The sequence below is a fragment of the Kogia breviceps genome, chromosome 12 (genome assembly GCF_026419965.1).
Source record: "Kogia breviceps isolate mKogBre1 chromosome 12, mKogBre1 haplotype 1, whole genome shotgun sequence".
Classification (NCBI taxonomy): Eukaryota; Metazoa; Chordata; class Mammalia; order Artiodactyla; family Physeteridae; genus Kogia; species Kogia breviceps.
The window spans coordinates 44,895,967-44,913,934 of record NC_081321.1 but is presented as its reverse complement, the minus strand read 5'-3'; the positions used below and the strand labels follow the sequence as shown (position 1 = coordinate 44,913,934).

Genomic DNA, 17,968 nt, shown 5'->3' with positions numbered 1-17,968 from the left:
TCAACCACTGCACTACCAGGGAAGCCCATCTCTGGCTACTTTTAAGATTTACTCTGTATTACTCATTTTAAGTAGTTTGGTAGTAATGTGTTTTGTTCTTTGAGCTTCTTGGATCTGTGTATTTATAGTTTTATTCCAATTTGGAAACTTTTAAGATATTGTTTCTGTAATATTTTTTTCCTCTCTCTTTGGAGATACCACTGACACATATATTAGGTAATTTGAAATTATTCCACAGTTCACTGGTAATTTGTTCATTTTATTTAGTTTTATTCCCCTGATGTAATCTGTTGCAATTTCTAATCTGCTGTTAGTCTTACATAGTGTAGTTTTCTCTAACATATCAGAGATTTTTTTACTTCTTCTAACATGCCTACATTTTCCTTTAGATTTTTGCATATATGGAATACAGTTATAATAACTTCCTAAATATCTCTTTATTTCTATAATGTGTATTGTTTCTCAGTCATTTATCTTAACTTTTCATTATGAAATAAGTATAATTTATAAGAAGTTGCACATGTTACATGTGTTTTTCACCCATTTTCTCCCAGTGGTAATACTTGTATAATTATAGGACAATATCAAAACTAGGAAATTGGGGCTTCCCTGGTGGCGCAGTGGTTGAGAGTCCGCCTGCCGATGCAGGGGACATGGGTTCGTACCCCGGTCCGGGAAGATCCCACATGCCGCAGAGCGGCTGGGCCCGTGAGCCATGGCCGCTGGGCCTGCGCGTCCGGAGCCTGTGCTCCGCATCGGGAGAGGCTGCAACAGTGAGAGGCCCGCGTACCACTAAAAAAAAAAAAAAACTAGGAAATTGATATTGATACAGTCTTCAGAGTTTATTAATATCTGACCAGTTTTACATCTACTCCCGTGTGTGTGTGTGTGTGTCTGTAGTTCTATGGAATTTCATCATGTGTGAATTTGTATATCTACAGCCACCATCAAAGTACAGAACAGTTCTAGTCAAACAAGAATTTTTCCTGTTGCCCTTTTTTTTTTCTTTTGGCTGCACCATGCAGCATCTGGGATCTTAGTTCCCCAACCAAGGATCAAACCTGTGCCCCCTGTATTGGGAGCGTGGGAGGCTTAACCACTGGACTACCAGCGAAGTCCTTGTTGCCCTTTTATAACCAGTCCTGTCCTCCCTCCCTCCACCCCACTCATAAACCTGTAACCCTGGCAACCACTAATCTGTCCTCCATCTCTATAATATTGTCATTTCAAAATGTTATTTAAATAGAATCATACAGTATATAACCCTTTAAGGTTGGCTTTTTTTTTGCCCCCACTCAGCATAATTCCCTTGAGGTTCATATAAGTTGTATATATGTGTGTGTCTATCAGTAGTTTGTACCCTTTTATTGCTGAGTAGTGTTCCATGGTATGGTTATCCCAAGTCTGTTTAAGCATTCACCTGTTGAAGGACTTCTGTATTGGTTCCAGTTTTGGGCTATTATGAATAAAGCTACTGTGAACATTCACATACAGGTTTTTGTGTAAACATAAGTTTTTGTTTTTCTGGAATAAAGGTCCAAGAGTACAGTTGCTGGGTGGCATGGTAATTGAATATTTCATTTTATAAGAAACTGCCAGACTTTCTTCTAGAGTGGCTTTGCCATGTTATTCCTACCAGCTATGTATGAGTGATTTAGTTTCTTTGCATCCTTGCCAACATTTGGTATTGACAGTTTTTTTGTTTTGTTTCGGTTTTTTTGGCCATGCTGTGCAACTTGTGGGATTTTAGTTTCCTGACCAGTGAATGAACCCAGGCCCTTGGCAGTGAGAGCACAGAATCCTAACCACTGGACCACCAGGGAATTCCAAACAGTATTTTTTATTTTAGCCATTATGATGGGTGTGCAGTGATATCTCACTGTGGCTTTAATTTGTATTTCTCTAATGGCTAATGATTTTGAATATGTCTGTTCATGTCTTTTGCCCATTTTCTTTCTTTTTTTAAAAAATTTATTTATTTATTTTTGGCTGCATTGGGTCTTCGTTGCTGCACGGGCTTTCTCTAGTTGCAGTGAGCAGGGGCTACTCTTAGCTGTGGTGCATGGGCTCCTTCTCATTGTGGTGACTTCTCTTGTTGTGGAGCACTGGCTGTAGGCACGCACACAGGCTCAGTAGTTGTGGAGCATGGGCTTAGTTGCTCCACAGCACGTGGGATCTTCCCGGACCAGGGCTCGAGCCCATGTCCCTTGCATTGACAGGCGGATTCTTAACCACTGTGCCACCAGGGGAGCTGCCCTGCCCATTTTCTATTTGGATTGTTTGTTTCTTTACTGTTGAGTTTTGAGAATTCTTTATATATTCTGTATACAAGTCTTTTGTTGGATATGTGGTTTGCAGATATTTCTCCAATCTGTGGCTTACTCTCTTCTGTGAGCGCTAGACTCCTTTGCTCTCTCAGACTTTCACTGCTGTGTTCTCCACTTAGGGAGCATGTTGGAACATGCCTAGGTTCCCCTTAGACTCCCTCGTTTGACACTTCTTGGAAACTCTCCCTAGGCATTAAACTTGGGTAATCATAGAGCTTACCTCATTTGTTTCCCATCTCTGAGGAATCATTGTCCTTCATTGCCTGTTGTCCAGTGTCTTAAACACCAGTGTTTCACACATTTGTCTGGTTTTTTATTGTTTCTTCCAGGAAGATAAATATCATCCCTGTTATTCCAAGTTAGTCAGAAGTGAGATCCCCACCCCAACCCCAAGAATTTTCAATAACATTAGGAATATCCACTGTTATTAACTACTGTCCCAAAATTCCTTCCTTTCTTAAGTTGTTTTTAAAAAAAAGGGTGGGTGGGTATGTGTGTGTGTGTGTGTGTGTGTGTGTGTGTGTGTGTGTGTGTGTGAGGTGGGAATGGAGGCTAAATATAACTCAGACAAAAAGATACTTCTGATGTCCTTCAGTGTCTCTTGAAGCCCAGCTACTTTCGGAAGTTTGCAAATCAATCACATAGATACAGGCTTAGAGCTAGAAATAGGTCAGCTACCATAGCACACAATGATGGTGGGAAAAGATTTTTGTGACAGCTTGTGTGTGATAACATTTCCTTTCTTGTTCAGGATTCTCTTTGAATGTGATGCTAGATTCTGGGTGTTTTCAAATGCCTTTTCTCTATTCTTATCCTTATAGTCCTTTCCTTAAAAGAATAACCATATTTTAAAAATTAACATTTTCCTTTATTTAAAGGGTAGAGTTAACCAGTTAAAGCAGCCTTTTCCAGCCTAGGTACATCTAGCTAGGTAATTCTCCTTTGACCTTTATTATTAGTTTTGGAGCTTATCTCAGAGTTAATGGTGATTTAATATGGATACAAGTGTTTCTTAAAGATTTCTCTCTGCATTTCAAAGCTGTGCTTATCTATGTAAAATTTCAGAGGGATAAGTATTGCCACAGGATCACATAGCTAGTAGCTATCAAACACTTGAAGAAAATATTTCTTTGGAGTTATTTTGTGGAATTAGGACACATTTCAGTAATTAGGTAACTGAGCTCTGGGAATCTGCTAGAGCCACCTTTAGAATAGAGCTGCCTCTGCTTATGCTAGTCTCATCAGGAAAGTTTTATTTCTATTCCCAGTCTATTGTTTCTGCTGATGAACAAGGGCATAGCTTGGTATATTATTAGTCAGCTGTTTTTCAGCAGTGTGTATCATGATGCCTCGCACAGAATGCTTACTCACAGAGTATTTGTTGCATGAATGAATGAATGCCTCTTCCTTGAGTCACTGCTTCAGTCAGTTCCCGTCATATATTTCATCCAGGGTCTTTCTTTTCTTTCCATCTCTATCCTTTTGGTCATTTTTTTGTTTGCATTTCCTCCAGAGGGTGAACAAAGAAGGCAAAGAAGATAAACCTGAAATCATTTCATTCTTTATGAGTAACTCGGATAAGAAAAAAGTATTGTATGAGAAGAAATTGAAACTCCTGGCTAAAATGAGAGTTTTGAGTTAATACTGGATTTCATTTATATTTTCTGTCTTTCCCTGGCATTACTAATGATGGATTGGTGTTTTGCTTTTCTTCAAAGCCCTGAACAGCTTTCTCTTTAATTATAGCTAGTGATATGCTCCTTTAGTTTTCATTTTTATTTCTAATTTTTCTTACTTTTCCTCTGTATGGAGTTCTCTTTCTCTTCTTTATTCCTTAAATATTGGTGTGTCCTGAGGCCTATGCTCACCTCTCTAGTCTTTTCTGTGGTTAATCTGACACTGTTCTCACCATGCACTCTCCTTTTAAAATCCAAGGTTTCAACTTCTGTCACAGTTTGGTGGTCTAGATATCCAGTTCCATCAGTGTAACTGCCTATTGGGCACTTTGATTATGTCAGCTTGTGGGCATATCACATTTACCATGTTTTAAACAGAACTTTATTATCTTTTTATTTTTCAAAACTGGTTTCTTCTTCAGTATTCGTATCTCAGTGGTGGAAATGACTACCCCATTTGTTCTCAAACTTTTTGGTATCATAATCTCTATGTACTCTTAAAAATTACTGAGGCCTCCAAAAGAGCTTTTGTTTTATGTAGGTTATAACTATCAATATTAATGTATTAGAAATTAAAACTGAGAAACTTAAAAACCATTAATTAATTTAAAAACGATAATAAATCCATTATATGTTAACGTAAAAGTGAAATAAAAAAAACTGGGGGGGTCTTCCTTGGTGGCACAGTGGTTGAGAGCCCGCCTGCCGATGCAGGGGACACGGGTTCGTGCCCCGGTCCGGGAAGATCCCACATGCCGTGGAGCGGCTAGATCCGTGAGCCATGGCCACTGAGCCTGCATGTCCGGAGCCTGTGCTCCGCAACGGGAGAGGCCACAACAGTGAGAGGCCCACGTACCGCAAAAAACAAACAAACAAAAATTTTTTTCCCATAACAACAGCAACAAAATTTATGAGAAATGTGTCATTGTTTTTATTTTTTTATTTTTTTGCGGTACGTGGGCCTCTCACTGTTGTGGCCTCTCCCGTTGCGGAGCATAGGTTCCAGACACACAGGCTCAGTGGCCATGGCTCATGGGCCCAGCCACTCCGCGGCATGTGGGATCTTCCCAGACTGGGACACGAACCCACGTACCCTGCATCGGCAGGCGGACTCTCAACCACTGCGCCACCAGGGAAGCCCCTGTTTTTAATTTTTGCAAATAATTTAGTGTTGGGGTTAAGAGAATACAGATGAATTCTCGTATCTGCCTTTCATTCAGTTAGTTGTGATATTACATGTCATGTAGCTTCTGGAAAATGCTCTTTGTGTATCTTTGAGGGCATGAGAGTGAAAAGGGTGAATAAGGTCTTAACATTATTATAAAAATGGTTTTGACCTTGCATATCCCATGAAAAAGTCTTGTAAATTCCCAGGGGTCCCAGGCCACACTTTGATAACTCCTTTTCTCTCTGGTTGCCTGAGTGTTCTCTTAGACATCTCTTCTCCCAACCATCACACATATCTCCTGTGTCACCAAGTCTTAATGATTCTACCTCCTTAATGCCTCTTGGGTCAGAGTCCCCTCATTCTACAGCCAGAATGCTTATCTGATCTTTTCCCTACTTGGTATCTCTGCCTCTATTTTATCTTCTTTCTAACCCATCCACATTGTAGCAAAAGTAATCTTTCTAAAATAGAAATATGATCATATAACTACTTTCTGAAAGTCCTTTACAAGTTTCCCATTGCTTTAGTTAGTACACAAGATGTTTTATGATCCTGTTTCCACTAACCTCTAGCTTCTTCTCCAAACACTTTTCTGTGAGTACCTTATACTATAGCTTTCTTTATGCAATACTTGCAGTTCTGAGAAAGCATCATGGTGACCCATACATCTGTGTTAATGATATTGTTGGGTTCACACTATGTTCCTGGCACTGTTCTAAGTACTTTATATTTTTTGTTTTTTTTTTTGTTTTTTTTTGTTGTTTTTTTTTTTGCGGTACGCGGGCCTCTCACAGTTGTGGCCTCTCCCGTTGTGGAGCACAGGCTCCGGACGGACGCGCAGGCCCGGCCGCTGGCCGCTCTGCGACATGCGGGATCTTCCTGGACTGGGGCACAAACCCGCATCCCCTGCATCGGCAGGCGGACTCTCAACCACTGCGCCACCAGGGAAGCCCCTAAGTACTTTACATATATTATCTCATTTAATCTTTACGCAGTCTTCCAAAAGAAGTGCTTTTACCGTTTTATTTTGTAGATGAGGAAACTGGGATTTAAAGAGATGAAGTAACTTTCCTCAAATCATCCACTTGTTAAATATGGAATCTAAGTCTGTTTCTCTACTTCTCTATTTGGCTAAATACTGTTTGTCCTTGAGGGTTAGTAGGCTTAAGCATCCCCTCCTTCTGGAAGTCTTTCCTCCAGTGTGATTTCGATGACTCTTCCTTCTATTTCCATTTAACCTTGTGAGCAGCTCTAGCTAGCATTTAACATATTAGAATTTACTTATTTGTCTCCTGCACCATTGATTTTCCTGGTAGGTACTGGAAGGAAACTTCATTCCTCTGGCACAGGAAAATTAGTTTGCGTCCCAGAATATTTATTTCTAAAAGGAAAATGCATGTTGAGGGCCTTAAAACCTAATGTCACTCTGGACCTACTTATTCTGTTCATTCTATGTAAGTAAAGCCCTCAGTTTCAGAGAAACTATAAAACAGATAATAATATTTCTATATTAATTCTTCCAAATTTAAAAAATAGTATCCCTGATCTTGTATTGGTTTAGAGGAGACTAAATAACAACAACAAAATAATAGCTAACATTTATTTAAAATATTTTCCATGTATCTAAGCATTTTACCTGTATATTAACTCACATTAATATTTACAACCCCATGAGATAGTTATTATTAACCTTTGTTTTACAGATAAGGGAAACTGAGGCACCAAGGGCTTAAGTAACTTATCCAAGATCACACAGCTTGTAAGTGGCAGGTAGGGAAATCAAATCTCTAAAAACTATACTGTGCAGAATACTGAATCTTTTTTACCCAGGATCCCATATTTATAGTCTTTGTTAGGATAAAGGTAAGTGAGGATTAGAGGTAAAATTATATGGCACAACTCTAGTGTTGTGATCTTATAGAAAAAGATGATTTACTATAGATTTTTTAAAATGTGTTTTCTTTTAAAACACCATCGTTTTAGTACGAATGAAAGGATCTTTCAATGTTATCATTATTACAAAATTAATATCATAGTTCTGAGCTTCCTGCCCAATTAATTCCTACTTTCCCAGTGAATAATAGCAACAAAAAGTTTCACATTTTAGTTGAGACTTAGGAAGCTGATAATCATTCTTATTCTCCTAGCAAGTTACATTGGTTAATTCCAGAATCCTGTTTTCTTTGTTAGATACATCTGCCCTCCCCCCATCCCTTAAGCATTGCTGTGGATGTTTAATTTTGAGAATGCTAATTAGTAATTACACACCTTGAGGCATGTCTAGACATTTATAGCTTTGTATTTTTGGTCTAGAATAGGATGTGTTGGAACTTTTTGGCTTTTGTGTCTTCCTTTTTTTTTAAAGAAAGCTTTGAATTTAGTTTAGGGAGGAGTTATGTTAATCTAAGTTCAGTCATGGAATTTAGGGCTATTGCTAGTTTATTTAGCCAGTATCCAGGAATACCATACTTGTCTTTTGCTAATAGTATTTTGAAGTCACCAAAAGTAGTTTTTCTTTAAGATGATGCTTTATGTTGTAGATGGAATCAGACCAATGTGGAGGATATAATTTTATTAAAATAAGCACCCAGCCTAGTTTGGGGATTTGTGTGAATCAGAAAGCACAGCCACAACAGGTCCCCCTTGTCGACACACTTTTAATTCTCAGTTATGCAGGATATGCTGCTGAGGTATCTTTTTACCAGCCATCATTCTGTCTTATCTGAAAGTGTTATATATAATGTTGTCAAAGTTGTTTCAATCTGTTTCAGAATAGAAGATTACATACTTCTGCTACAATGTTCTAACTCTTAGTTTGAAAATGAGCATTCATCAGAGAGATAAATGGATTGATTTAAGAAAATTTAAAAACCATAATAATGTTTTTGAGGATGTGATGGGGTGTAGGATATGGTTTGTAGACTTGCTTTAAAACTCTTAAGAGTTGATTGGATCGACCTATGCCAGCCAGATTCAGTGGGGTTGCAGATAAAAGCGTGAGAGACATGCAGAAAGGTGCCTTTTCCCTAACCTGCTCTTTTGGATATCTTTCTATTATATCCCATCATATTTGGAGCCTAAAACAAGAGCTTCAGTATAATTTAGTTAATTGAATTATCCTCTCTGGTAGGATTATGTGTGAAATTACTGAGTATTATTAGTATCTCTGTGCAGGCAGGTAAGGAATCAAAGTTGAAGAGAGCAAAAATGTCCTTACATTAAAAACATACTCTAATGTTTCAATTAATTTCATTTTTAAGGAAACTGTTCTGAAATTAGAGGGAGCAGCTAAGTGAAGTAGCCATATATAAATAATTCACTTTCTGGTTATACCAGGCTTGCTTACATATGATATTGATGTTGGGGTATAAGATAACAACTCCATACTTGCTTTTTGTAGTTAATGGTTTATTAACAATGGTTTATTCGTTGTGCCAGGAACTATCTGAGAATAAGGGATGTAGCAATGAAAAGAAAAGGAAAATTCCCTGCTCTTATAGATCTTACTTTTTTTTTTCCGGTTTTATCAAGATACAATTGACATATAGCTTTGTATAAATTTAAGGTGTACTGCACAATGACTTGACACATATACTGAGAAATGATTACCACAATAAGTTTCGTTAACATTCATCTCCCTGTGTAGTTAGAAAAAGGGAGCTTACATTTTAGTGGGAGAAATGGTTATAAGAAAAATAATCAATGCCATCAGACTTCCATGGAATTAATGCAGAATTCCTTAAAATGAGACTTACAGGTGGTTGTGTTTCGGTTGTAGTTTCTTGGAAATTGGCTCTACTTCTTGAAGTCCTTTTAATACCTACATTGCCCATACTAAGGAGAAGAGTGATAAAAGAGCATATAATAAATAATAGTTTCATTTTGTCACAGATTTGCTGTGCATCAGGCACACTGAAAAATAATTTTGAAAATTATTTAATTGCATTAAAATCCTGTGAAGGAGATTTTAACTTGCTTATCTTACAGGTCAGTAAAGTGAGGCTTACAGACGTGATAACTACTCTGCGATCACGTAGCTGGTGTGTGATGCAGCTAGGCAGACTTGCTCCTAACAGTTTTAAGTCCGAGGGCAAAAGCATGAATGGAAGCACATATTCCATGTGTCTAGATATTTAAGTTATAAATCAGGATTTTAAAAACAACTGTTAGAAAAAAATTCTTTCCTCCTGCTTAGATATATTTTCATAATGACCTAGAAGGCCACAATTCCTGGACTCCCCAAAGTTCTGAGATAGGATGGGATAGTACAGGGATACCCTCTAGGTCTAGTCTCCATCTACACCCCTCTCATTATCTGTCCCTTGCCCACCATTCAGACCATGGAATGTGAACAACAATGAGTATTGTCTGTCAAAAACAGAGTTTGAGAAGAGATCCACTGAAGGCCCTGGAAGTGAGCTTGGGACTTCTTGGGCAGGGCATTCTAGAATCTAGAGAATATAGTTGCGGGTGACAGAGTCGGGGGCTTCAGGTAGGTATGGCCCCTTGGTCCCATGAACATCTTACCCTGAGGGGATAGACAGGTCAGAAGAGGGTCAGAGTGGATCTGTCTAAAGTGCAAGACCCAGAATAGGCTTTCTTTACCACAGCCAAGGGTGGTACTAGCACCAGGACTCAAACCCAGGTACGTTTGACCATACTGTCCTTTGTCAACAGTAAGAAAGTGTGGATTTACAGAGAAAGGACGTGATGGCTTACTGTCTGGTGAGTGGAGCAGGGATGGAAAACAGCTAGTCTGACTATGTTATGTCATGCTTGGAGAAGTGCTTCAGATGGATCATATTTTCAATGAGCCAGTCTGTTTCTCCTTTGAAAATACTATTTAATGTTTACTCTTAGACTCTAGGGAATTTAAGAATTGAAAAAAAGGGACTTCCCCAGACCTCCAGTGGTTAGGACTCCACACTTCCACTGCAGGGGGCATGGTTTCGATCCCTGGTCAGGGAACTAGGATCCCACATGCCGCATGGCCAAAAAAAAACAGAAAGGAATTGAAAACAAACAAACAAACTTCATCTGTTCCAAGTGCATTCTGGTCTTTCTGTAGTTTAAGTTGAATGGCACAGTTATGAAGAGACATATACAATTTTTCTTCTAAAGATGGGTGAGGCAGAAGCATATTGGTCTGTTTATGTTTGGGGCTGGAGTTTACACTGAACAAGAATTTCTTCAGTACTGTTTGTGTTGCTTAGTTAGAATGAAGCATTTATAAAGGACTAGATTATGGTTTTTGTTGTATTTGTATCATACGTTAAAGGTAGATTAGGCATCATTATATAGTCTTAAAATGTTCAGTTGTCTGAAATTGATCTCAGAATTAGGAAGAGATTGATGTATATTTTGGTGGCTGTGAGGAAATGAAGTTTGGATGTAGAATGTTATATTTTCATCACACAGATCGTTGAGTTTGTGGGATACGTCTGGGTTCTGATCATCCTTAGAGTCCTCAGGACACCAGTTTTAAGGATGACTGTCCAGCCATACTATTCATCAGACCCCATACTTGAAGCATTCTTGAGTAGGTTGAAACCTGCACAATCCACATGAACCCATGACCTTGGACTATCCTCATCTAATTATAAATTTGTCGTTTTTTTTTTTTTTTTTTTTTTTTTGGCCACGGGATCTTAGTTCTCCCACCAGTGATGGAACCCCGGGCCTCAGCAGTGAAAGTGCTGTGTCCTAACCACTGGACCACCAGGGAAGTCCCAAATTCTTTGATTTTATCAGACTTGGAGTTTAATTTAAATATGGAAAGAACATAATCATGGCTTCTATTCAGTTTTCAAGGTACCCTTTTTATTAACAGGTGAGAATCTTATGTTTGCATGTGTTGTGTGATCAGCTCTGTTAGGGGTGGAAAACTGAATAGTAAAATCTTGAGTGCTGTGTACCCTCAATACTAGAGGCATAATTAGTAAGTCTAAATTGATGTTAGACCTAGAATATAGTGGTGTGAAAAATAGAATTTTAACCCCCCTTCTAATTTTTTTCTAAAAAACATGTCTTCCCTATGTCATTTGGATTTGGTTTTTTTATGATACCTACTGTTGCCAAATAGTACTATTGTTTATTACCTTTCTTGTTACCAAATTTGCCAAGTTCCTGAAAAATACTTATTTTTTGAAAAAACAAATTAGAATTCTGGATCTGTTTTGAGTGGCAGTTTCAGCAGCATCCTGTGTTGCAAAAGGGCTTGGGAATTTGTTGACATACATCTATTTTCCCTGACTCCCAGCTCCTCCATCTAGGCTTTATAGTCTATTTTTAAGTCTCGCTGCTGTGCTCTGTATTGCAGGAGCTCTTTTCCTGAATTATTTATCATTGTTTGGAGCTGAATGGAGCAGTATGTTTTTTCACCACTGCTCATTAGAACCCATGTGTCTGTCTTCAACTTGGTTGACAGATTTGGTTCATGTTAAATCCCACTGGTCCATCCTCGCAAGGCTGCAAGGCAGTGTGGGAACAGGCCACAATCTGTGATACATTGTAAGATCATTCAGGCTTTTAGATTATTGTTATTTTGTTTTGGCAGCAGTGGGAAAGATAGAAGCTATGCAGTGTTCTTTCCTTAGCCTCTGCTCAAAGGTAGAGATTGTTATGCTGATTTTTGTGATGAAGCTTATTTTATGTTTTTATAGTTGTATTTTCAGGAAAGATGAGGGAGGAATCCCTACGAAAAGCACAGCATTAAATCAAGATTCAAATTTAGTTATAAATATGACCCAGATACTTAGGGGCACTTTGAAATTCTCTGGTCTTGGGGTATGGGTTGTGGGGAATTTGATTGTTTTGTTTGGGAATATTTCTTCTCATTGCCTATTCTTTCACCATCCTACAGATTGTAGGCTTGGAAGAAGGATGGCAAATCTAAGAGTGAGGCAATTATTTTGAATATTTCTTCCCTTTTCTATTTTCCGGTGCATCAGAACTGATGTTTCTCTTTTGTCTCCATCCAGTGTTTTTTCCTGCATCTTTTTTTTTCTCTGATGTATGAGCACACTACTATATGTATATTCTTTACTTTTAAAAATGTTTTCCCCTTTCATATCATTGTAGGCAGAGGTAGGTGGCTGTCACTCACTTGGGCAGAAGAGTAATCTTGTTTGTCCCCACTGCCCTGTTGTCCATCTCTGAGTTTGCTTGTACCTTTTTAAAAGAAGTAATGGTATAGATTTCGTTCCCATTCTTGGAGTAATGATAAGATGCTTTTATATTTTGAACCAGAACAAGCATTTTGGCCTTCTGTTGCTGCTTTTGGTCAGTGCTACTGGCTGAGAAACTGGTATCTCACTGCTCAGTGATTCCGGTTTTTATCATTATCATTTCACTACCCTATGATAGTGGTTCTCAGCTGCATAAATCTCACATATCTCAGCAGGACCTAAGGACAGCCCCACTCACTGACTGTTTTCCTGACATTTCACTAAACTCCTTTCTTTGGACTGTGTCAGCCAAGTTGAACTAAACTAAATTTACTGTCTTTCCCCTGTGCTTTTGCTCTCCTCCAAGTTATCTTGACTCTCTTCTTTAGCAATACATTTCCATGATTTCTTGAAAAATCCAGTGCAAAACTATGTTCTTTGGGAAACTTTCCATGGTTCAAACTACCCAACTCTTATTAATCTGTATGTACTCCTAGTTTTTGTAGTTATTGGGGCTTCTATTTTCAGGTTACTGATGATGTAAAGTATAGTCCCTGAACTCTTGGAGGTCTAATCTTAAGGGGGAATCAGAGATGAATGGACTTAATTTTTCTAATTATTTTGAATTCTTTTGGTTTTAAATTTCACATATGTATTTTTAAATTCCAGATTTCAATTGTAAGAGCAAGAGCAAGTGTCTTGTTTTCCATAGAAGAAATCTGATGAACTGTTCCTACTGCTCTCGGCATGTAATAGACAGCCGCCTGCCTTAACATGAGGCAGTCTCATTGGATAATAGGTATCAATATAGGGACAGAGGGATCCTAAGTATTGGATGTTCTCTCTTTTGTATCTTTTATAATGGTAAGAATACTAAGACTTTACAGTTTTACTTGGAATTATATTTTGGAGACTTAAATGACACAGATTACAGACTGAATGTCCAAAAGACATGCTTGGTTTGTAGCCATCCAAGTTTTGTCTGCATAACGAAGTTAGAGCCTACTTATTACTGGCATGCTAGAAGGGTGGCTTACCTGAGCATAAAGTCTATCCCTCACAGTCCTGTGGTATAGCTGTACATTCTTAATAGATTTGAGTTTGTATTAGTTTACTGTGAAAGTCTTTTAGGTGACATTCAAACCCAGAATTGCATATTATCTGCAGGGCTGTTAACCTCATTTCCAACCCCCCCATGACACTTTGCATGAGAGTTGAGTTTACCTTAGAAATCTTATTTCAGATCTAGGGTCCCTGACCTTTTAAGAAGTGGAGCTATGTTTCATTTTCCTGACACTTCTTAGATCATTTGATGGTGTTAAGGTGCTAGGGTAGGGGTAGGGGGTAGGAGAGTGAGATCTGGTAGCTTGAAAGTTCCTGGGTGAAGACTAGGAGGAAAGCTACTTGAGGATACTTATTTGCTTAACCCTTCTATATGAAGTCAATCTCCTGACCACTTATCCTGCTTTCTTAGCCCCACCACAGCCACATCAGCTGAATTCTCGGTCCCAACGCTGCTAACTGTGCAGAGTTAGGGAATGGTCTCCAAGCCTGTTCTTACTTCTGGCACCAATTTCAGAGTTTGGGGATCCCCAGGACCACTCTTGGGTTCAATAATTTGCTAGAAGGACTCAGAGAACTCACTAAAAGGTGTTCCACTCAAAGTTATGGTTTAGGGCTTCCCTGGTGGCGCAGTGGTTCGGAGTCCGCCTGCTGATGCGGGGGACACGGGTTCGTGCCCCGGTCCGGGAAGACCCCACTTGCTGCGGAGCGGCTGGGCCCATGAGCCATGGCTGCAGAGTCTGTGCTTCCTGAGCCTGTGCTCCTCAACGGGAGAGGCCACAACAGTGAGAGGCCCACGTACTGAAAAAAAAAAAGTTATGGTTTATTTCAGCAGAAGGATGAAGATTAAAATCAGCCAATAAAAGAGACGTATGATGCAGAGTCCAGGAGGGTTCCAAATGCTGAGCTTCTGGTTGTTCTTTCCCAGTGGAGTCATGGACAGCATTAACTCTTCCTGGCAATGATGCATGACAATACACATAGACTCCTGCCGATCCAAGAAGCTCACCCAAGCCTTGGTGTCCAGAGTTTTTACTGGGACTCTATCATCCCATAGATGTGGTTGATGGCCTATGTAGTCAACCTCAATCTCCAGCCCCTCCTCAGATGGAGCTAATACTATGTGACAAAGTATTGTACAAAGTCCCCACCGTAAATCACATTGTTAGGCTATCTGGCACAGCTCAAGGCCCCCCAGTAAACAAAGACTCTTATCAAGCAGGACATTCCAGTAGCTTAGGGTTACTTCCAGAGTTCTAAAGGCAAAAACCATAGTTCTTTTGGGGCAAGGTTAAATTCTTTACGACATACTGTGCCTTAGGCCCAACGAAGAAAAAGGGGAAGGGAACTAGTTTAAATTTTTTATTTTTTATTTGGCTGCATCGCACATGAGATCTTAGTTCCCCAACTAGGGATCAAGCCATGCCCCTTGCAATGGAAGCGCGGAGTCCTAACCACTGGACCTCCATGGAATTCCCTGGTTTAAATTTTTTGAACCACGTAAATTTATTTTCTGGTCAAAAAGTTAAATATATATAAATTGAATTTTTTTTTAAAGTAGGTGCAAGTTGATAGAGCTCCCAGGCACCTGAGAGAAGCAAATTCAGATCATCTCTGGTGGAATGTACCTCAACCCTAGCTTCAAAGAATTCCCAGAGATAGGTTACCAACAAATATGAGCTAATAATAATAATATCACAAGTAAACAAGTCACTATGAGCAAATGTCAGCAGTAACAATTGATCCAGACCCACAGAAACTTCAGATATTGGGATTATTTGCTATAGAATGCAAAATAAGTATTTTTAATGAAACAGGAGTGTGAATAAAAACCATGATTAACAAAGAAGAGGGAAAAAGCAACACTGGTTCGTTTGTAAAATAAGCCATTAAAAATTTAAAAGTAAAAAAATATAATTCAAAGTTAAAAACTCAGTACAAAAGAACTTGTACTTCTGGTCATGGTGGAATAACAAGTAGTTGATTTATGCCCCTGCCTTAAACAAATAAATAACTGTACAAAATGTATTTTAGAAACTGCTTTCAGATATTGGACAAAGGGTAGCAGAGAACAGTGATACCTGAAAGAGGGGAAAAACAAACAAGTTGAGCCCTATCATGGCCCCACATTCCACCTAAAGAAAGTTTCCAGGCTACAGCAGCTAGGATGGGAAGGGATACCCAAACAGAGCTGGCAGTCTCCCTGAATTGAGGAGACAGAGGTAAAAGTTCGGGGAAGCCAAGGCAGCTAGAATTTGTGGGCAGAGGGCTTCATAGGAAAGAGAGCAACAGAGATTTGCAGGAGTTTCCCCTAAACCTTCATGGTCCAATACAGTAGCTACAAACCACATGTGGATATTTAAATAAAAATTCAGTTCCTCAGGTGCATTAACCACATTTCAAATGCTCAGTAGCCACAATTTCATCACCACAGAAAGTTCTGTTGGATTTTTACTGCCTTAGACTCTTTAGCTGAGTGTCAGTTCATGATTAATGAGGAAACTAACCCAAGGCCAGAAAAAGATCATTAGGAAGCATTAGTCAGAACTGGAATACAGGGCCATGAATATTTTGTTTCCACTAGCCAGCACAGAAGCCACTCTGACATCTGGGACATTGAGTGGAGTCCTTAGAAGGGTATTGCCTTAGTAATGGTGCCAGATTAGCCACAGTTTAAAGGATTTTCCTAACAAAGTAGAAAAGCAAGCTTCAGAAGGATCAAATTGTTTTCAAGTCACTAATTAGTAAAACAAAGTTCAAAGTTAAAGAAATTTAAAGAAAAACTCTAGCAGCTAACAATGCAAAATTTACAGTGTTTGGCATCCAATCACAAATTATCAGGCCATACAAAGAAGCAGAGAGTATAGTAAATATTGAGGAGAAAAACCAGTGAATAGAAATAATAGATGACAGACAAGGATACTGTAGCCGCTTTATTCCATAGGTTCAAAAAGCTAGAGGAGAGATTGCGCATGTTAAGTAGAGACATGGAAGATATAAAAATAACTCAAATAAAACTCCTGAAGATGAAAATTGCAATGGCAGAAATTAAAAATATAGTGGACAGGATTAATAGCAGATAGGCATTGCAGAAGAAAAAAATTAGTGAACTTGAAGACATAGCAATAGAAGCATCCAAAATGAAACATAAGAAAAAGATTGAAAGTATAAATACACAGGGATAAGAGAATAATGAATAAGTGAGTGGTGGGACAACATCAGAGAGCCTAAGAATACATATAATTGGAGTCTCAGGAATGTGGGAGTGGGCTCAGAAAAAATATTTGAAAAATAATGGCTGTATGTTTTCTAAATTTATTGAAAACTATAAACTCACAGATCCAGAAAGCTCATTTAAGGTTTTCTCTTCACTGGTTTTAAGCACTTTGATTATGATATGCTTTGGTATAGCTCTCTTTATGATTTTTTTGTTTTGGGTTCTTTGAGCTGCTTGGTTCTATGAGAACCCAAAACAGAAGAATCACGAAGAGAGCTGTACCAAGGCACACCTTAATCAAATTGTTCAAAACTAGTGAAGAGAGAGTCTTCAAAGCAGACAGAAACAAAACCAAAAACAAACCCCTTCCAAAACACTATATACAGAGGTGTTATGGGCTGAATTATATCCACCTAAATTTGTATGTTGAAGCTCTAACCATAGCACCTCAGAATGTGACTGTATTTGGAGAAAGGACCTTTAAGGAAAGGGCCCTAATCCAGTCTGACTGGTGTCCTTATAAGAAGAGGAAATTTGGGCCCTCAGAGGGACACCAGGGGCATGGAGGCACAGAGGAAAGACCGTCCGAGGACACAGTGAGAAGGTGGCCATCTGCAAGCTAGAGAGAGGCTTTAGGAGAAACCAAACCTGCTGACATCTTGATTTTGGAGTTCTAGCTTCCAAAACTGTGGGAAAACAGATTTCTGTTGTTTAAGCCACCTAGTCTGTGGTGTTTTGTTATGGCAGCTCTAGCAGACTAATAAGGTAAGAAAATATGGCAAAGTTTTCATCAGAACCATTGCACGCTATAAGATATTGGAGTGATAACAAATTCCTAAATGAAAAAAACCTGTAAACCTTAAATTGTATATGCAGTGAAAATACTTTTCAAAATTGAAGAGGATGGACTTCCCTGGTGGCGCAGTGGTTAAGAATCTGCCTGCCAATGCAGGGGACACGGGTTCGAGCCCTGGTCCGGGAAGATCCACATGCCACGGAGCAACTAAGCCAGTGAGCCACAACTACTGAGCGTGCATGCCACAACTACTGAAGCCCGCGCACCTAGAACCTGTGCTCCGCAACAAGATAAGCCACCACAATGAGAAGCCTGTGCACCGCAACAAAGAGTAGCCCCTGCTCGCCACAACTAAAGAAAGCCCATGCATAGCAACAGACCCAATGCAGCCAAAAATAATTAATTAATTAATTATTTTTTAAAAAGCCAGAAAATTGAAGAGGAATATGTGCAGAATGGGCAAATCTCCAGAGTCAGAAGGTACATTCATGGTTGCTTAGGGCCAAGTATTGGGAGAAAATGGGAAGTTATTAATAATGCATATAGGGGTTTCTTT

At 39.0% G+C, this 17,968-nt stretch overlaps 1 protein-coding gene across 29 annotated transcripts in view; it reads left to right on the top strand.

The window, feature by feature from the left end:
- Window positions 1–17,968, top strand: part of R3HDM2 (R3H domain containing 2) — a 157,168-nt gene that overhangs the window by 53,227 nt on the left and 85,973 nt on the right. For 4 of the 29 annotated variants that reach the window (XM_067009607.1, XM_067009594.1, XM_067009588.1 and 1 more), the window contains exon 3: window positions 10,824–11,001. The exons of 22 other annotated variants lie outside the window; for them this stretch is intronic. Coding sequence is in view for 2 of the 7 variants with exons in the window: in XM_067009578.1 (XP_066865679.1) it covers window positions 13,112–13,136 (25 nt within the window). In the remaining 5 variants the exon portion in view is untranslated. Of the gene's footprint in view, window positions 1–10,823; window positions 11,002–13,006; window positions 13,137–17,968 lie in introns of those variants that run through there. 3 more of the 29 variants (XM_067009578.1, XM_067009609.1, XM_067009584.1) reach the window with 2 other exon arrangements.